This window comes from Aulonocara sp. 'chitande type north' Nkhata Bay, linkage group LG7 (genome assembly GCF_057382095.1).
Source record: "Aulonocara sp. 'chitande type north' Nkhata Bay isolate Kocher_YH1m ecotype deep benthic linkage group LG7, A_spYH_male_GT1.1, whole genome shotgun sequence".
Classification (NCBI taxonomy): Eukaryota; Metazoa; Chordata; class Actinopteri; order Cichliformes; family Cichlidae; genus Aulonocara; species Aulonocara sp. 'chitande type north' Nkhata Bay.
The window spans coordinates 48,976,719-48,998,124 of NC_141350.1; the positions used below are offsets into that span (position 1 = coordinate 48,976,719).

At 46.5% G+C, this 21,406-nt stretch overlaps 1 protein-coding gene across 1 annotated transcript; it reads right to left on the minus strand.

Annotated features, from left to right (window-relative positions):
- Window positions 1-3,578: 3,578 nt before the first annotated feature.
- Window positions 3,579-19,901, minus strand: smad7 (SMAD family member 7). Its single transcript, XM_086300966.1, has 4 exons — window positions 18,398-19,901; window positions 17,485-17,538; window positions 14,239-14,310; window positions 3,579-4,492 (listed from the first exon to the last, which is right to left on the minus strand). Exons 1-4 carry the CDS (start codon window positions 18,861-18,863, stop codon window positions 3,954-3,956), a joined length of 1,131 nt encoding a protein of 376 aa, XP_086157092.1. The 5' UTR covers window positions 18,864-19,901; the 3' UTR covers window positions 3,579-3,953.
- Between the last annotated feature and the right edge of the window lie 1,505 nt (window positions 19,902-21,406).

Sequence of the window (21,406 nt, forward strand, 5' to 3'; positions counted from 1 at the left end):
CCTTGTGACATTTTAATTTCATGTGAAAGAATTATTTTGTATTTTTAGATTTCGTTTTATTTCATTTTTTTATACTCACAGTTCACCATCACACAGGTGCTCCTGCAAAACAGGGAATCTCTGCAGGTGCTACACCTTTAAAATATGATGCATTAAGTGAAAAAATTCTGGATTTCACTCATTTCTAGAAATGAGTGAAGAGAAGAAAGACAGAAAGCCTTCTTTCTCTCCTTTTCATCCTGCCAGCAAGCCTTAAATGCAAAATTCCCCCAGCAGAGTTTACAAGATGTTCAAAAAGCAGAATAAAGCACCAATAAAGCCATTTGGGGGGGGGACGAGAGACTATGTTTTTTACTCACCTGCAGTGTTACGTTGTTACACAAAATACTGCATTAATTGTTGATACATTATGTTACTTAAGAGTACTCTCTGGACAAACTAATTTGTTACCCTAGTCATTACATTACTGTTGTTTTATTCAGAAGCTTTGTAAGTTAATTACTTGTTAACAATAAAAACCCACAGTCCATTCAGTCCCACACAGTGACACCAATGCCCATCCTAATGAACACACACACACACACACACACACACACACACACACACAAGTTTCCTTTTAGTGTTTAAATATAAACACAAAGCTAAATTGAAAAACCAGTCCAAAGAAACTTCAGAGTTACTGCCACTGTAATTCTACTGTGCAAACATGTACGGATAGAAATGGAGGCTACGTTACTACAGGCTACCTGTGTTACCTATTGAAGTTCAGTGTCTGGCTCCTGGGCTGGGGTTGGCATACACTCAGGGTTCTTTGCTGTGTGTGCAGGCACTTGCAAAGCACAGACATTGTGCTAGGAGTATTGTTTCTGTCCTAATGCAGTTTGCACTTTAACACTAGGCTCTTGTTCTTTGGTGCAATGGAAATAAAAGCAAAGTCCATATCGACACTCCTCAAAAGTTATAGACCACTCTACCAACTTCCTCCTTCCTGAAATTAGCTCATTGTAGTGGAAGTGCACAGGAAGAAATAGACATGCTTGACTTTTTAAATTTTTATCATTATTATTATTATTTCTATCCACCCATCTGGCAGATATCTGAAGAACTTAAGTAACATAAGAAATGCCATAACTGCAATGGGATTACTGAACTCAGTATAATAATGTGGTACATTTCTGCATTACCAAAATATTTAATGGCAGTAACATGCCATTCCCAACGCTGCTTACCTGATGCTGATAGCCACTTCTTCTTGTGGCTGGAGCTTAAGTGGTCAGTATCCAGGTGATAGTCTTGTCCCATGGTGACTTTGGGGAACTTTGTTTACAGAAGTATCCAGCCATAGCAAACAGTTAGTCTAGCTAAAACATGATATTTGATGTTATTTATACCATTGGAAGTCTAAGGAGCTTAACCCTGGAAATTTGGCTAATGGCAAACTAGTAAGCTAACACAACGGGCGGTTTTTTAAAACGTTTGCTACACCACATTTTGATGTGCTAAAGGTAAATAAATTGGTACAAGGCGTGACCGGCTGTTTCTTAGTTCACTTCGGACTTACTTCAGCTAGCATTAACCACTGACAGTTTCACAGTAGCATAACTGTCATTTGACAGTCAAAAGGTATATTGTATATTAACGCCAAATTTTTATCAATAAATGCTACTCGTTTGCTCAACTGGGATTAGCTGCCATTTACTGCATCATACCACTAGGGGCACCGCTTCACCAATTCCACTAATTTATAATACAACACCTCATTCTCAAAAAGAGCTAGAAAAAAGTCTTTATTATTGTATTTATTTGGCTGAATATTCTTTCCTTAGAAGATGTTGAAGGCAGCGTTTTTGCTGTTTTTTCCTAAAACAGACTCATTTAAACATACTGAGTCAAATACTGTGGAACTAAAGCACTCGTGTTTTTCCTAGAAGCGATTCACACAAACAGCTTACTTTAGCTGTGTACGTGTACATGCTGACGAGAGATTCTGGAGAAAACTGCAATACTTTTAATGGAATTATTGAATCGGGGTCACCCTGTCTGGAGAAGTCATGGGTCATGGATATAAGGACACACAACCACACACAGCTCCGAGCCGCTTTAGCTGTATTAGCAGGGTTGGGGATTATTGTTTCGAAGGACACACACAACACACACACAGATAGCCATGAGATTTAAGGGTCCCATCATGTGGAAATAGATTTTGATTTAAGTGACTGTCTCTGTGTGAAGGTTTCTTTGTGGGTTTTGAAGGAGATACGAAGATATAAAGTTGTGTAGGTGTTGAGCACAGTCTTTAATAAGAAAGAATATAAATATGCATCCATCCTTGTGTTTCAGCCACAATCACTTGCTGATATATCTTTTTCAATGTGGCTTTATGTTTGTGATTCTTAGTCTTATGGTGTAGTATATCACTAGCAAAAAATTTGCATTTTTCAGTCTTTTTCTTTTTTAAAGGTTCAAATAGACAAGCAAAATGCAGCAATAAGAAACATATAAGCACATAAATTCCCCACTAATTATGCTGGACAAGATCTATTTGAAAGGTCTGATATTTCAGACACTTCTAAAGGGTTTCATCAAATAAGGAGGACATGAAGAAAAACATACAGACATCTTTCTGTCTCCACTGCAAAGTTGCTATCAGTAAATATGATTTTTGTCTCTGGTATTCTCTATGAAATGCCATGTGTTCTTTAGCAGAGTGCAGGATGGGGTGGTTAGAGGGGATTGGATGGCGTGGAAAGTGGGTCTTGTGAATGTAGGTCTTTGAAACAGTGTGTGTGTGGGTAAAGCAGGCTTACAGTAGTAATCCTCTTCACAGACACCCATCTGACTAGCAACAGGACGGGACCCAGACAGACACACACTCATGCCTCACGCATATACGTGTTTGTTAGAAGGAAATCTGTTTTGGTTTGCCATGTTTTGAGAAATAGGCTGTTAATGTGCCAACATCTCCAAGTGCATGCTTGATACACCCCTCTGATATCTGGAGATGTCTAAGTGAAGTTGTAATCTTCCAGTAAAGTTTTAATTTCCTTAGGTGTGGCACCAAATTCTTCTGCGATTGTTTTAATGCTGCATTCTTTTTGTTTTTATCAGCCCTTTACATAAAGTTGCGCCTCCAGGAAACCGGACCCTCTGTTGACTTTATTGGTTCCTGAAGTTTGTCATTAGGGCTTCCTGGCTGTGATGTCATCAGTTTCTTAATGACAGAGAGGAAGAGGGACATTCATCCCCCAAATAACGCAGGAAAAACAGACAATTTTAAAAGGCATAATGAGCCCGTTGGAGCACGGACAGTGAGCTATGGCTCTGTCACTGTCTGACTCATTTCGTCTGGGGAGGGAAATGCTTTTAAGATCCGTGGCACAACATCAAAGTCCCTCAGTAATATAAAGTTAAGCCACTGTTGACTTTGGGTGTAATGAAGACCGAATCAAATTAGATGGGTTTTAAAGAATTGACATGTGGATCCATTCAAATAATCTTATTTGAATTATGCACTGAAAGGAAACATGGATGAATGAATGAGACCACCACAACTCCAAAGTAAGACCGGACAAGAAATATTATTTGTATTTGTTTTTTTATTATTATTTTGGCATTTCTTTGTTTTGCATTTATATTAAGCAAAGTGCATCTTATTTTTTTTCTCATCAACACATTGCACAATACATAAATAATGATGCATATAAAACGTCTTCATATTTACAATTAATAATATATTTATATATAACATAAAATACATTTTTTTCGCTTCTTTAATTAAATCCTAGTCATTTATTAAACAAAAGTCCCGTCAGAATTTTAGACTTTCTTCTTCTTTTAAATCCTTTTTTTTTCCCGTGGAGAGAAGGGAAAAAAAAAACAAAAAACAAGGAACGTGGGTGTAGTCCGTTTGTGAGGGCTGTTGAAGAAGAGGGGGAAGGCTGCTGGTGCTGCTGCTATCGGGTGTTAAAGATGACTTCCAGCCAGCATGGGCAACTACTGATGAACTGTCTGGTGTAGCACTGTCCCCAGCCTTTCACAAAGCTTATCTGCACTGTGAAGCCTGTGCGAGGCTGCTGCGTGAACTCGTGATCGTTGGGCCTCTGCAAGCTGCCGGCCTTGTCATAGTCAAAAGCTTTAATGGAAAATCCAGGGAACACCTTGTGCACCAGTAGCGTGCGCGAGTCCGGGTTATCCAGTGTGGCCGACTTAATGAAGATGGGATAGCAGCTGCGGTTGTAGACCCACACCCCGTCCGGCTCGCGCGTCAGCTGGATACCATAGCCGATCTTGGCCCGCACCATCTGCACCAGCGGGGACTTGTTTTCGGAGCAGAGCTGGCCCAGGCAGAAGCCGTTCCCCTGAGGTAGATCATAGAAGATGTCCAGAGAGGGTTCCTGGACCGAGTAGAGGCGCCCGACACGAGTCTTCTCCTCCCAGTATGCCACCACGCACCAGTGGGCCCGCTCGCCAGACTCCTGCAATGCCAGGGAATCTGAAAGGAGAAAAGAGTCAAGAGAAGGAGAGGGTTAGATTCGAGAAAACACAATGACACTGAAACATTAGGCAATAAAATACTCGAAAGGAGAGGAGAGTAAAGAGACATAAAACCAGAAAAGAACAGTGTTTTATAAACATGCCAGCTAGTAAAAGTAGATCAAGAGGTGAAGAAAAAGTCAACTATGTCGAGGAAAAACACTCCCAAAACGTATTAAAACGTTACTACTTCAGAACAGTTTCTTCCTCATTCCTTGTTTGGGAAATGGGGAATTTGCTTTTGTCAAGAGCCAAAGCTAAACTGTCATCCTCGATTTCTGCCACACAGGAAAACCATGTTGGAATTCCTGGACTTCAGACAAGAAAAGCAACTCTGAGACACTGGCAGGCAAGCGTCCACACGCAGTACAATATTTATCTAGGCATTAAATGCTTATCTTCTGTCTGGCTCGCTGTATTTTTGTTGCGGCGTGGCCAACAATGTGCTGACGTCAACCGACTGTCCGATCGTCTCCCCGTCTCTCTCTCGATGGCAGCGAGCTTCCCCCCACTGGAGGAAATGATAGGAAACCGTCTTCGAATTTATGCGTGACGGAGATTAACCTGAGCTAAAACCGTGTTTAGCTGACGAGCAAGGCGGGCTGTTAACTCTCAAAAACCTCCCAGTTGTCTGAATCGTTGACAAGCTAGGCCTCTGCAGTCTAAAGTTTCTCTTGAGCGTAAAAAAAAGTGTAGCGTTGGCCACGCTCCAGTTTCCAAACTCCCCCCCCTCCACCACCCTTTAGAGTGCCTCCTGCGCCATGCCTCGCGCCCCCTCGCCACCCTCCCAACCCTTCATATCTCTATTCCACAGAAATCTGGCTCCCAGCTACTCCCAGAGAGAAGAGTGGGAGCCAGTCAGGCGCAAGGGAAATAGAGGGAGACAGAGAAGAGAGGGCGAGAGGAAAAGAAAGAGGGGGTGGGCAGGGGAGGGAAGGCTTTTCACATATTTTGACTGTTACTTTTGCAACTTTGCTTCCTCTCGTGGTTTTTTTAGGAGCCTCCTGCGCCTTTTGGGGGGGGGGTCATCGTATAATCGCCTCAACTTCTATCTAATTGTTCGGCCATCTTTTATACTTTCCGTCTTCCTCACACACACACACACATTTACAAAATGAGACATGCAAAGGTTAAAAAACTGTTTGCAAAGGGAAACAGATATGAAAAAAATGGACAGAGCCCCTCTCAGTGGCAACCATCCTTCCCATTCAACTCCACAGCCACCCCCCCTCTTTCTTTAATCTGGCAGCGGCTGTGAATGTAACCGGTAATTTGGAAGGTCCCGTCTGAGAAAAACTGCAACATTAATGTGGCAGGATCTGTGCTGGCCCAAGCCGACTTACCCCAGCCTGTCATTAGCCTTCATTAGAGGAGAAAAAAAAAAAAGGGGGGAGACAAAGACAACACCGGGGGAAGAGACAGAAACAGGAGGAGAGAGAAGGGAGCACCAAAAAAAAAAGGAGCATGCCTTCCATAAAACAAGAGCGGCTGAGCTCTTTGAAGTTGGTCTGAGCCGAGCCTCGGGGAGTTTATCGTAAATCCATCCTCGTGGGGTGCTGGGGGAAACTAAGTACCTAGCTCTCTACCTCAGGCCAAACTGGAGGAAACGAAAGGTTCATCTTTGAGATAAGAGACAGAAAGTGTCATCTGTATCTCAGGCCGGTGTCACACAGTCTTGCACGTACAGGGGCTGATGGGCAAAGAGGACCGAGTGGACTGGACTTTCTTAACAGCTGACAGCGGGCCTGCTGGCAGAGCTCACCTGTGGGGCCCTTGTGTGTTTGTTATTGCTGAGAGAGACAGGGCCTGGCGTCAGAGGTCATTAGAGCGGCTGCCTGTCTGAGCCTGTCATTGCAGCCTGAAAACACCCTGCTATTCAGGACTACATTAACTGCTTTTCACCCCCACCCTCTCCTTCCCCCATCTCCCTAGTCATCCTCCCCTCTCAGAAGCTCGCTCAGACTGCAGGTAAGCGAGAACCGCAGAGGAGAAAAGAGATGAAAGGATAAAACGTACGCAAGGCAGACAAACGGAAAGGGAACTTATAATAGACAGGCCAGGTAGCAAAGCAGCACGGAAAGTAGGATTCAAATCCTTTTATAGCTTAAAGCTGCACCACTGTATTTTTAAAAGAACACTACAAGTGCCGTCGTGCTGGACAGTTAAGTTAAGGCCTGATCCAAGCTCTAATAAACAGTGCATGCCACTCATAATCAAGCTCAAATGGCCCTCGCAGGTAAACAAACACCAACTTTCACTGTTCACCAAAGCAGCAGAGCCGAAACCAGCCAAGATCCTTAGGGTGCCGCCTCAGGAAGAGTATGTTCGCAGGTTGTCCTGACAGCAGATGAGCTTACACCTCATACTGATGAACATTAAATGAACAGACACATACACATATATTAATAGAGGTGAAAGACACACTCTTTATCTGTGGGCCCCCATATCGATGCGCTTTGAGCGTGAGGTGAGACTCAATTTAAACTGATTTAAAATTTTAACACATTTTTTGCGAGGTGTCTGCCAGTCTGCCTCCTCGCGTTACCGTCTGACACTATTTCAGGTGCGTCTGGTGTAGGTGCGTGCGAAGCTGTGCTGTCAGAGCGCCTGTCCTAGCGTGTTTCCATCAGATACGGTCTCTGAAATGCTCCGAAGGCTGTCTTATTCTCTCGTCTGTGCATCCGTCTGCCCGTCCAAGTCTTAGCCCCGGCCTACCCCCACCTGCTCGTCTGCACCCTGTCCTTTCAGGCTACTCCATCACTGGAGATAAGCTGGCTAGCTAGCAACCCTCAGGCCATCTGTCACCCCAGCCCTTTATGTTCTGCCCCTGTCTGCTGCTCTGTCCCATGGGGTCCACATGTAACCCCCCACCCCTCTATCCCCAAATAGAAAAACAGTTTTCATGCTAGTTTACTAAGAAGAATGCCAAAATGATGCTGCAGGATGTATGGGCTAACGTGACTACTGGTTATGAGCAAATCAGCATATTTCTAGCTGTATTTTTTTTCTTCATTTTTGGTATTTAATGCACCATCAGCTTGGAGATAAGTCCGCTGCAGCATATGAGGAAATTATAAATACATGTTGTTAAATAAACATCCCATGCAGAGCAGCATTTTTAGCACATAATAGCAGATTTGGCAAATGGTCAGGGTGTTAGCTCCCCTGTGGTTTTTAATGGTCCCCAGGCTTAAAGAGCGGACGCCACGCTAGCTGAGACAATTGGACTGAGTTTGAAGGGAGGAGGGGTGGAGTGGGGGTGGCAGACTAGGTGCTTCTCTTACACAGTCTGCAAAGGTTAATCATTACCTCTGTCTGACTCCACACACACACACACACACACACACACACACAAAAAGTTGTTTCTATTCATAGAAGTCAGCACTGTCACAGAATTACACATTAACGCCATCATGGACACACACACAAAAAACCCTCCAACCTTCTGTTCTGAACTATACTTTCAACATCTGCAAATAGTGAGGAGGCTCCTGAGAACCGTCTCGCATCGATCCCTGAGAGCTATGTGTGTGTGTGTGTGTGTGTGTGTTTGTGCTTGTCTCAACTCAGACGTGTAATGACCCTGTCGTCATCACACACACACAGAGTGCAGCTGAAAACAGGAATGAGGAAGACATAAAGGATACAACACCACTGGGGTGGGGGAAAGGGCCCTTCACGGTGCCTTATTTTCCAAGTCAACACCCTCTCTCAAGCAGGGGGAAAGTCTATCCCAGAGGTCAAGGGTCAACCTTGAGGCATTCCTTTTGCTCTCTCTGCCATGACGTATATGCTCAACCCTGTGTGTTTGTGTGTGTGTGTGTGCGCCTGAAAGCCTGGCATTTCTCACTCTGTATTCACAAAGAAATGTAGTCTCATTGATTTTAGTGTAATCAACAGCAAACTTTCCGCCTTCTCACAACTACTACTGGCTGATCAGCTACTTTTTTCACCGCAAGAATGAAATGAAACAGCTTTTATTTGTCACTAGCAGGTTGCCCTGCAGCGAGATGGAACCCCCCCCCTGACAGAAATGTCAGCTGTTCTGCGTGTTACCGTTGTCTCACATTAGCACAGACCACAGATTATAGACAGTATACAGTCTGGCTGGTGTTTCTCAAGTGCTGAAAGACAACGACCAAGTCTACACTTGTTTGTGATTGATTACTTGTTGTGCAGCAGAGCATGCAGCCATTAACAAAAAAAAAGCCATTAACTTGGGCTAAATTATGTTATTTATCAACTCAATTGCACTGTTTCTTCAAAGAATACAAACTCAAGCTAAAAACAAAGAACGCGAAAGAAGATGAGAAAATGAAAATCCTGCAAGTCACCTGCATTACCCACAATGCATCTTGACAGTTCTTGGTAAGTCCACACTGATGCTACGTCAAGTGATATAAGCCATTTATAGAAGTGGCATGGGGGGGGGTGCAAATGTGCAAAAATGACTAATACGGCCATCTTCACCGTGCATCAAGCAGTGAAACTACTTTTACTGCTTTAAGTGTCCCATTGTGTCTGTCGAATGCCACCATTTGCAAATTGAGAGTGAAGAAGAAGAAATGATGCACCAAAAGGCAGAGTAGGAGAAAAAGAAAGAAAGAAAAGAAGACAACTGAAAGGCGGTGGGTTTAGTAGCAGACAGAGGAAGTGGTGCTTCAGAGTGGCAGGTTGGGTACGATGCAAAGTCTTACTCCCCGCCCCCTAGCTCAGGAAACATAAATAAGCCCCGATGGCAGGAAAACCACCAAGGGGAGTGGCACGGTTTCGCTATCACCAGATCTGACTCCTTGCAGAAACACAGATAGAGAGAATGAGTTGCAGACACGCCATCTCTAACATGAACCATCCAGCCACAACGGAGGGGGGAGAGAGATAAGGAGAAGAAATGTTGCATGTCCCCCCCCCCCCCCAAATGTCTCCATCTATGGTATAATTTTCTCTTGAGTGGACGTTCCTGCCGTAATTACACGATCCGCATGTCTTGAAGTCGCTCAGGCGTGGTGTTCTCCGCGGCTTGTGACAAAACACAGGGCCGTTTCGTAATGAAACGGGGCGGCCGGCGGCTTCCATCTGGATCCACATTATCACTAAATTGCAGCACAATACTTTTTTCCACTCAAGGACACCCTTGTTTCCGTGTTACACCTCCTCCCTGCTCCTGCTGAGTTATTATTCCAACACTTCATCAAGCTGACCCCAACACACACACACAGCCACTCCCTGCAGCCCAGATTTCCCAGGGTGACAGGACAAATAAACACCAGCTAGTTGGCTACAAGGTGCCAGGCAGACTGCAGTGATGTCATCGGCTCACTTTTTGCAAACGCACAGGTCGAGAGATTACCCGCAGGATCTGTATCTAAGGAGCCATTTATACACACAGACACAGACAGATGGACAGACAATAACCTGCATTGTTGTGGCACAGAAAAACCAAAAAACACACCGTGGGAACTAAACAGCTAGCAGAGCCAGTTGCATGTGATCAGAGGTTTTTGTTGCATTCTTACTCTGTTATTAATCGTCATACACCTCTACGCGTCTGCGAGCGAGCATGCATGTGCGTGCGCTTTTGTGTGTGTGGGTGAGGGTGGTTGTGCCAATGCTCAGGATAGAGATGTGGCTACCGACGGGGTTTGGGCCTGTCACCAAGATGAAGAGAGGCAGAGCGAGAGGGAGAGACAAATACACACCCCTCCACTCTGAGTACACAAAAGACAAACCGACTACATGAATGAGCAGGCGGGAGGGTGGAGACGGCAGTACTTTGTGTCACACTAGAAATTTCACACACACACACACACACACACACACACACACACACGCAGGTTTACAGGCATGTGTCTCCACTTATTTCCATTCCTGTTTTTATCCAGTTAAAGACGGCTTCTATCCCTTCCTTCCTCTTTCCACTTCGCACGCTCTGCCTCTCTCTTTCTTTCCCTCGCCTCCCTCCTTCATTCATATCTTCATACATTGAGGTAATGTCAAAATCCACTTCCATAGAGTGACTGCAAACCAAAACAATGTTCATCTTGTTCTGGGCTTCCCTCCAGCTTTGGCTCATGGCCAAATCTGCATGGGCCTCTTTTCAATCAACGGGCTCAGCAAAGGTAGGTAAATGTTTTCAACTGCAAGCGATGCTGCGAGAGGACAGGGAGCGTGTGAAGCTTCGCAAAAACTAGACACGCTTTCCTCTTCTTCCCCTTCTCTTTCCACCCCCCACCCCGCACCTCTCTATCCTCTGCTGTCTGTGTGCGCTGTTTTTTCGATTTGTGCAGCATAATGACACAGGGTGGGGAACAGAGGACAGCCAAAACCAAAATTAAGTCCCTTGCCAAGAGGCGGTTTGGCTGCCGCGCAAGGAGAGGAAGTGGGGAGTAATGAGAGATCCTGGCCCGGCACGGGGCGGCCCAGCTCTGCTCGGCTCAACTCGTTGGCTAACGCACAGCCTCCAAAATTACAGAGAAGAGAGCGAGGAGCCGGCCACCTCTCTCTCTGCCTCTCTCCCTCTCCACCCAAAGCCGCCATCTTCTTTCCCTCTCCATTCCTTCCTCTTACTGTTCAGGCAAAGGAGAAATTTAAAAGAAGAAGAAGATCTAACCAAAAAGGAATGAAGGTACAACCAAAACAGAAACCCTGTTACGGTCAGAAAAGTGCGAATTCGCTCTACCGTAATGGGTGCCGCACGCGTTTCTCTCATGGTTTAAGGAAAACAAATTTTCAGTTACTCTCTCTCTCTCTCCCTCCTTCGGTGCACTCCACTGTTTGTTTTCCGTCAAGATGAGGCCTCAGCTGCCTCCCTGTCCGCTCGCCTTTTCCTCAAAGACATGAGGTCATATCCTGCGCAGCCCTTTCCTCTCCCTGCTAACCCAAACAAGGCAGGAATGCTGAGGGAGACTGAGGGTGCTCTGTTTCTGAGCTGAGCTCCTAATTGCTGGAGGTTCTTTTGCAAAAAAAAAAAAAAAGTAAGATGCCGTCTTAGGTATTTAATACTTCATACCAAACATACAGGCCTTATCTCGCCCTCGGTTTGCACCAAAAATGGGCCGTTTCTCTGGGACCTTCAGCATGACAGCAGAACTAGTTTGATTTAATGAGCCAAGGTGCCAGGACTAAATTTAATCTCTGATGAAGGTTAAACCTCCAGCCGATTCACTGGATGACTAATTGACTGACTACAGGGCTGGCCGACTGTCTGTCGAGTGAGGTGACTGGTTGGTGGTATAAGAATACAACTGGACCTAAATTTAACCTGCACTGGGAGGAAGCGCCTGTGTGACAGTCGGCCATGCGCCAGGGCTCACACCAAGTCATTCTATCTGCCCGCCTGTGTGTATGTGTGAAAAACTGTATGTGTGTGCATGCGTACATGTCACCACAGCAAGACAGGATCCTGTTACACATAGGCACTCCGGGTCAGTCCCCAATGGCACCAACAGGCATGCCACCGACACACAAACAACACTATACATCCCAGAGAGTGGGAACATCAACAGTGGTGGCCGGTAACTTGACTTTAAAGAAGGCTTTAACAATAAAGTGCAGAAAGCCGACAGTTAATGTCTGATCCAGACTTCCATATCTTCAAATTCACAAGTCACGAATCCAAAAACTCACAACCAACAACATATTGCAAGCCACTTTAAACTTAACAAAATGAATGATTGGCAATGTGAATGCTACCTGATCTGCTCATAAACTCAACTGAATGCACTATATGGCTTTTAACGAGTTACTTAACACCCTACAGATTCATAACTCAGAGTCCAGCACCCTCTTAACCCTGGCCTGCTCTCCATTTCAAAATCTCTCTTTTTGATCTCTGTCTTCTGTTCTTGGTTCAATCCAAACCCCTGATCCAAGCCCTCACTCCCAGCTCAAACAGAGATCAGCACCCCGACACCCAGCTCCAGGCCTCCAGCCATCGACCCCTCCTCCTCTCCTTTTCCCTCCTCTCTACTCTGTTTCAAGCTGATGACGTGAGCCAGCGAGAGGAGCTTTGGAGCTGGTAGCCTGGCAGGCAGCCTAGTTTGCATTTGCGCTTGTCGCTGTCACAGCTCACTTAACTCCTTCCTGCCTGGATGGCTTTTCCTGCAGAGAAAGAGCCTCCTCTTTCCCGACTCTGATGTCCTTTGGTCAAGCTTGTGCTCTCGCCTCAGGTGCAGTTGCGCATTAGATCTACAGCTTGAGCCTTCTCCTACAGACAACGAACACTTAATTACTGCATTATAACGCCAAAGCAGAGAAGAAGTGGCACAGCTCTTGCTCACTCCCAAGTCTTTCCCACTCTCCTTCCCTGAGAGCCGCCCTCCTCTCCCTCTCTGTAAATATGTCTGGAGAAGAACATAAAAAGGGCAGAGTGAGTGAATTAGAAGGTCAGCAGCGGGCCTCTGGGAGAGCCATGTTTCTTTTGTCAGAGCCCCAGAGGGAGGGAGCAAAGAGGGAAGCAGGGAATGAAGGAAGGGAGGGAGTGAGAGGACGAATGGATTAGCCATTTTTTTTCTTGGCTTGCCAGGGAAATCATGAGGGCAGAGCACTGGAGCCACCCCGCCTGGCCTTTTCTAATGCTTTTTACTGAGGAGACACATTCACTGAAACGCTGCCATGTCACCCTCGCCAGGAAAGAAAACAGGGGTAGGAGGAGGGGTGGCATGTATACTTCACTGAGGGAGGGGAAAAAGAAAGGGAGGGGAGTACGAGGAGGCCTGTTAAGACTCCACTTCTTGGGTTTCACCGCTTGAACTGGGCCTAAAATGTGTCTTTAGTTAATGCACACTGGGCCTACTTTAGTGTCCATCTGATGGTCTGGCAGAGGAGGCGGAGGAGAGTAGAGACTGATTTTTAGGTTCTCTGTTCCTCTAACACACACACACAGGCAGACAAGCAGGCTAACCCCACCACTAAACAAAGGAGGGGGCTGGAACGGGCAGCGAACACCAACTGACATAAAACAGGCTTTAAAGGCCCGGTAATGAGAACCATCTGAGGCCAAGGAAAGCAGAGAAAAGCACAGAGCAATCTCAAGGCAAGCGGCGAACAAACTCTTTCTCTCTCGCGAACACCCATCTTAGTCTGGAGCCTGCGGATGGGGGGGCAACGGGCAGGGAAGGCGGCGCTGCCAGAGGGAGATTATGCGGGAAATGCCGAAGAAGCTCGAAATACATCCTGCCAGGGAGGTTGAAGAAAGAAAGATGCCTGTGTCTCACTCTTATCCCCACAGAGCCCGGAGGAGGATCTAACAAATACGTCCCCTGTACGCGCAAACACACCCAAACAAACACTCATGTCTGTCGAAGCCAGCTTTTTTTGCTCACATTTTTCCTCCCTCAATACCACACACACAGAACATATTCTTCTCCAAACAACGCTTGAGCGTGTTTGTCTTCCATAACAACACAACACGGAAAGGGGATGAGAGGGAACGGGGAAGGAAAAGGAGAAGAGTGGAGCGTTGTTCAAAGAGCCAGGAGGGAGGAATTTATGTGGATGTGGGAGAAATACGCCGCCCTCCTTCAACGGCTTTTTTTATTACAGAGGGGAAGCAGGGGCCCCCACAATCACCGCCTCCATCATCGCAAGTATGGAGGGAATACGTGTGGTTGTTGGGAAGAATCAATAGAAGAGGAAAAGGAAGACATAAGTGGAATGGATTGGGAGAAAAAGAGCAGAAAAATGGGTAATAGTAGGAATATTTACCTGAAAGCCCCACAGGGGCCGAGTAAGTCGTTCCTCCAGTTTCACTGGATGAAGGTCCAGAGTCTGGAGAATCTAATGGAGAAAGAGAAGAGTTTGAATCAGTGTGTGTGCATTTACATGGCAGTGAGAGGAGACAGCACAGCAGCAGCTGCGAGGCCGTCAATCACTCTGGTGAAATCAATGCCTAATGAAGATGCTGACGACGAAGCTCGCACCCTCACACATACGCACAGGAGACTTACAGCGGAGCGCTTCTCACACCCCTGATAATCCCCCATAATCCACTGCTTCAGGAGGAACGTTAGCCCGGCTTCCCCTGCACAGACGAGCTGCTGATCCGAAAAGAGGTGTATTCTTTCTGCTAACGACTGAGCGGAGGGTTCAATCTGGGCACGATAAACCCCGCTCAATAACCCAACATTACACGACCGCTCTGGGTCTGAGTAGACCGGGCTTGTGTAAAAGATCTGAATGTCAAACCGACATCGGAGTCTTCACGCCGAAAAGCAAACAGAGCTGTCAAAGATGCAAAAACAAGCCTCGAAATCATTTAGTGGGCTCGAAAAAGGCTCAAAAAAAGTTGCTTATTCTAAATGTTCTTCATGGTGAACCAGCAGATGCGCGCAATAGAGAGAAAACTAGACCCGCTCTCTCCTTCGCTTTGCATTTGAATGCTAAACTCCCACTAAGACTTGTAATGTAGACTAGTTTCAACACGACACCTGAATGGAGCTTCAACAAAACCACAGCATGTGCTGGGCGAGGGCTAGGACCAATGCAGACTGCTGCTGGTAGCTTGGGATTTATTAATGATATATTCCTTTTGCGTCAACAATGCTCACCACCACAGTATGGAGCGGTGGTCAGCGCCACTCTCACTGAAGTGTAAGGTCAGTGAAGTTTTCCCAACTCCAAAGCACCCGCTCTGACTGCTCAACAAGGCGCCAAAAGGCGTTATATTTATTTGCACTTACAGAAGTAATCCACGTATGGCAAGGAGTGCTATTGTGTTTCTGCTGAAAGCAGCTGACAGAGAGCCAACCAGAGCGGTTTCACTGCTCCCTTCCCACCCCGGCCCGTCCAAACGCAGCCCATGCTGCTGCGGTCACGGTAACGAGATGCACGGGCATAACCCGAGCCTGCCTCGCTTTCACCGGCTGCCAATGGCCTTGCCCTGGTCTCCCGGGCAACAGTTCACAGCTGACCACAGGGCTGAGGTGGGGGGGCATCAGAGAGAAGGAACTAAACAGTGTGTGATTTATATTCCCCAGAGCTGAAACAAGGTAGCGTTTTATGTCTGGCCTACTTTCATATTGACCGCCACTGCTGGAGTGGGCAGGCACCATGACACGCATACCCCCCCCCCCCCCCCCCCCCCAACCCACCCACCCACTTCCTGCTTGCTGGAATCATAAAACCATCATCATAAAATTCATGGCCCTTCCGCTCCGTGCAAATTATTTAGCAACGTCCAATCGCCCTCCATGCAGATTTCTCTGAATGTCATGAGGATTTACCACATCCTCAGATAAACCAAACACACAGAGAATTCTACAGAAAACTGTAATAACGTCCAGATACATGAACCAGCTGATGACTGACAGTTCCCTGAGGCGGTGGGGAAAAACCCCTGGCTTTTTTTTGTTTTTACTTTTTTGCATGATAAGCTTATTTGTCCCGTGTGCATACAAGTGTGTGTGTGCACTCTCCACCACGCTGCAGTGTTTTATTAATACTTCTTTCACCTACTCTGCCAATAAGGAGACGCGCAGACAGACACGGGTCGTCTCCAAGTAACCACAACCGCAGCTACGCGGGCTTAACGCAACCGAACGAGGAAAGAGAGCAGCAGGTACGCTCCGCAGAGGCGTGAAACTGACACATCTGCTTGCACGCACACACTTTCTGTGGGTTTTTCTTTTCTGTTTTTTTTTTTTTTTTTGGGGGGGGATTTAATTCCCATTCAGGCTGGTATGAGTTGTATAATCATTTCCTTTGTGTGTATCCAGCCTTCTTTTCCTATTTACATTCTTGTTTCCTTTCATCAGGGTAAAGTCTCCAACTGAACTCGTACGGAGACGCCACTGCAACTCCACAGGGCAGACTTCACATCAGCTGAGTGTTAAGCACTGAGGACTGAGCTGCGGCTTTTTTGTTTTGTTTTGTTTTTTTCTTTCCAACACTTTAGATCAACCCTACTTATATTTAACTTTTTGAAAAACGCTCTTTAAGGACAACATCACTGCTAAAGAGGTGATGACAAAGACGGAGGGAAGGAGGAGGGGGGCTTTGAAGAACCGCAGCTGCAGCTGCAATGACTTCCTATTGTTTCCACTCACTCAAAGCCACTTTCTCCTCTTCTCCTGACTAACTGGCTGGCTGGTCGCCTAACTGGTCATTGTTTAACTCCTGCACTTGTAGACAGCAAGATGATGAGCAAACGAGCAAAAAAACAACACAAAACACAGAGGACGGGATGGGAAATTATGTAGATCTCACACTATTCTAGCTACAGTGTGAAGTTTAACACACTGAAAACTGACTTTGCCTTGTTTGACATAACTTGATGCCACTTTCCTGAACAGAGGAAGAGAATGACAGCAAAAGCCATGTGTGGAGCGAAGTGCACAATTAACACGGTTGCAACAGTTACGCTTTAGATGTGGAAGAAATTACAACAAAGCCTCTCTTCTGTTCTGCAAGACATCAAACCGGGAAATGGGGACAGTGACACCCCCAGCTATACACACACAGACACACACTAAAGACACACAAGCCCTCACCCTCATTCTGTTGATTAATTCAGCTGATAAAGACTGGCTGGCTCCAGAGACGCCGCTGTCTGTCTGTTTCTCCCTGCGCTGCGATTCACAAGAGATAGACGAACACACAAACAACCCCCCCCCCCCCTTTAGCCGCACACACACACAGGAACACACAGGCTGCCCCCGGTGATGTGCCAGTCAGTCAGTCTATAGCTGGTGTCTCAACTTTGTACTGCCTTGCCCTGGCTGTCAGCCATGCTGGAAATGGCTAGCCAGTCAGCCAGACGTGCCACTCCACTGCTATCATAAATCACAACATAACATGGAGCCATTTCCTACACACACACGCACTGGAGAGGCACATACAACACAAACATTCATAAATGCAACATAGCCTTTTAGATGGAAATGTTATGCAAAAACAAATGCGCTTCTGGCAATAACATGAATGCATATATTTATGCATGAATAGCAAGCTCACCTGGTGGTTTAAGATAGTCCATGGGATAGCGGGAATATGGTGGAGGAGGAGACTCTGTATGGAGAAAAAAAATGAGTACATGAGGAAAAAAAAGGGAAAACAAGGGAGGGAGAGATCGAAACTTTATGATAAGATTTGTCATTTTTCAGGGGGGAAAGATTTGTGTCTGTCAGCTCCGCCTGGAGAGGCAGGCTGAGAGGCCGGCTGGGCGGCTATTGCCTTTCATTGGCAGGCAGATAAACAGGGGGGGGGGGGCCGCCTGGCGCCAGAAGGGCCACTATCAGCGTCTAGGACAAACTGAGATACGGGCCTCTTTTGGCCCGGGACGCCAAGCAAACGCGCGCACTCAATCGAGCGAGCGCGTGCACGCCCATACACACAGAGACCCTGGAAAAACTTCACCGTGGAAAGACTGGAAGACTGTAAAGCCCTGTGCACTTCGGAAATGCCATCTATGAAAGGTTTAAATAGCAGAAAGGCTTTGTTGTTGTTTGGAAAGCGCATATTTGAAGTGCCAAAAATAAAATAAAGCATGTTCTTTATGTTTGGATACGTTAGGATACATGTTACCGTTTTTACAACACGGCCAATCAATCAATTATTATTTTAGTCAAATGACATGCCAAACTCGGATTTAATGGCGCCACACTTCCGAAAAGATGGGAAGGTGTTGGGGGGGGGGGGGGGGGGGTCTCAGCACGCTAGTTTGACCTTATGGAAACTCAACACAACTGTGCCAACAGAGGTGATGTCATTTGAATTAGGCTAATTAGCTCTTTAGGTAATTCTGACATGATGTCACAGCAACTGAACTTGAACTTGCTCTGAAATAAGGCCAGAGAATTCAAAATACTTGCTGCCAATAAACAGATAAATAAACAAACGTGTCTATTTTCATAAAAATCCAACTCACCGAGTTCACAGAGCCTGCTCATGTGGTGGGGATTGCAGCAAACAAGCTCTGGGTTGATTTTCCCGTAGGATTCACAGCAAGACAGCCTCTTCAACTCCGAGGAATGCCTGAGGTCCGGCCACCTGAACACTTTGTAGAGCAGCATGGGGAGAGAGTAAGACTGTTGACCCACTTTGGCGTCCACTTTGCTGGACAGGAGCAAGCAGGGGCTGCGGGCACCCCCTTTGGACTCCACTGCCTGCAAAAGCACCTCCAATTGTTTCTCTTTGATCTTTTTCAGTATCGAGTGGGTCAACGCCTTCAATTCAGCCTCCGACCCTGCGTTGGACTTGGCCACCTTTGTCGTTTTGCCCATGCAGCAGCCCCCGGAGCCATGCGTCCCTCTATCCGTTTCCCCGTCGCCCTCCACGGGCGCACGGCTCCTCCAGAGTCGCCGGACGAGCCCCGATCGTTTGGTCCTAAACATGCGGGACGAAAAGAGGGTTTCCCGGCTAAAAAACGAGCATTGTGTCCGCAAATCATGAAGATTCCGGGATCCGAGTCCAGGCGGTGATAAGCAGCCTGAGAAAAGACGGTGGAAAAACTGTGGTCTGGACAAGCAGAGGAAATCTGTAGCATACGCCAGTCTCTTTCGCCGTCTTCTGCAAACCAGATCACCAAAAAAAGCAGACAGGGTTCACGGGACAGTTAACTTTTCCTCCGGGGATAAGTCACCATCACCTTCGGGAATTTAAGACTTGTGTCTGATGACGAAAACCTAGCAGAATGTGATCGTTAAAGCGAATGGGGGAGCAACCCTGCTGCGCGGAGCCTAAATGTGTTACAATTTTCACTTGGTGATGTGCAACCCAGAGCAGTGAGCTGACCCCTTAAAAATTCTCCAGGCAGCTTTTTCAGCAAATAAACACTGCCTTAGAAAAAAAGAACGAAAAAAGCTTTCTGCCAGTTCGCAGTAGCTTTAATGGAAATTACAGAACGTGGGGCCTAATTAAGCCTAAAATGTTATGGCAATTATCCCATGAAAACCGAAGCTCGCTGCCGTGTCTTCAAGAGCATTAATCCACAAAAATCCGTGATCCAAACTGCACAGAGTGCGGTTCTCCACCGGGCATGCGGAGGCTTTATTTATTTATTTGTTTGTTTATCCGCTATCGTCCAAATATGCCAATCGTCTGCAGAGGATGTGGTCTGCCCGGGTTGAGATGAGCCAGGGAGCAAAAATCCAGGTCTGAATCTCTCACCCAAGTTGAGTTGCGTTTCTAAAGCCCGGAGAGAGAGAGAGCACTCGTCCAGCAGCCGAGCGTTTCGACCTGTTTCAACACACAGGCGAACCTTTTTCTTTTTTTTCTGAGCGTTAAAATAATCCCAAGCTCGTATCTCACGCGAAGTTTCCGTGGAAGAGAGAGCGAGCCGCCGACTGCGATCTCGAGGGGGAGTATGAGGCTGTCTGTAAATGAGGCGGATGGTTTGGGTGCCCTTGCTCCGTCTCCAGTCTCCAGTGCGCATTGACGCGCCCGGTCACGTGTGTGTCTAGACACCCTGTCGCTTAAAAGAAATGTGATTGTGTGTTGCGCAAACAACAGATCAAGCAGAGCCTGCGGCGCACTCACACACACACACACACACACAAAACCTTTGAAAGGAGGAAAGTTTGGGGGCAAAAAGTTGCCAGAAGGGTAAAGTTGAGAAACTGTGACATGATATAAAGTCTTACAAGAAATTTCTCTCGTCACTGTTTAATGCTGAATAATTGACAGAGCGATAGTGACGTAAATTTGGCCCCTTAGTGTCATATAAACGTTTTTTTTTTTAAGTTTACTTGATGATTGTAAACTCAAATGTTCTTTTCGAGCTCCAACCACGTCTAATAGCTCTGTTATCTCAGCTTTACTAACACTGGCTTCATATTAAAGCAGCTCTGTTGCTGATGTGTGCGTGTGTGTCATTTAAGCTAGAAACACTCTGATTTCCACCTTTTTCTTCTGGTAATATAACATTTGTGCATTTGTCATCATGATTACTCAGGATGGTTTGGCTTGGGAGGGGGCTGCGTGGGATAGTCCCAAGGGCGACACTTCAACCACTCACCGGATATGTCGGGTCGTAGATGGAGCTGGTTCGGATTAGGGATTTTTTTTAACGTATAAAAATGTGCCTGAAAGACTTAACACAAGGAGAGAGAGAGAGAGAGAGAGAGAGAGAGAGAGCGAGAGCGAGAGAGAGAGGCCAGTATGTCCCAAGTCAGACGGGAGCGCGCTGCTGCCGCCCTCTGGACGTTTGGTTTCCAGGTGGGACGAGCATCACCAGTTTTCTGCCTTTTAATCATCAACACGGCGGTTTCCACCCTCTTTTATTCATCCAGCGCTCTTGCCCATCACTTTCCCGACTTGCCTGACAACAGATGGGATGTGCCCACATGACTGCTGTCTTTATTATCGGCCGAATCCATATTTATTATGACAGGCGCAGCGGTTTGATTCTTACCGTTTCGATCTGTTTTGCCGTATTGTGTGTCGCTGAAGAGACAAAACACAAACAACGTCATTTAAGTGTGACAGCTTATTTATCTCTATACGCACATATACATGATCTGTTCTCTCAATAAACTCACTTTTTATTCAAATAAATAAATAAATGATTCGCACTTTGAACCCAAAGTGTCCGAGGCCTTCAGATAGGATCTCCTAGCATGTACCAAACCCTTTGCAATGTGCGCATGAATAATATGCATGTATGTGTGTGTGTGTGTCACCTACATGGCTTAATGTGTTTACCTCCACAGAGACAAGTCCAGAGGAGGTGACAGGGGTGCTCCCGGGGGCAGATGGGAGGGGTGTCTGATAATGATGATTGCAGAGATGTGCGGGGCTGGGGGGGGCAGAGGTGTGCATTGTGGTCGATGGATGGGGGTCGGGCTACCCGCATTGTCCCAGGATCACCCACTGGCGCCGAGCAGGAGGAGACTCAACAGCCCAAACAACACAGGGGACTGCGCCTCTTTTTTTTGTT

Coding starts and splice junctions, on each gene's coding strand:
- smad7 (XM_086300966.1), bottom strand. CDS start 18,863: ATGTTTAGGACCAAACGATCGGGGCTCGTCCGGCGACTCTGGAGGAGC. Junction 17,539..18,397: donor GAGCAGGCTCTGTGAACTCG/GTGAGTTGGATT, acceptor TTCTCCATACAG/AGTCTCCTCCTCCACCATAT. Junction 4,493..14,238: donor GGCCCCTGTGGGGCTTTCAG/GTAAATATTCCT, acceptor TTCTCCTTTCAG/ATTCCCTGGCATTGCAGGAG.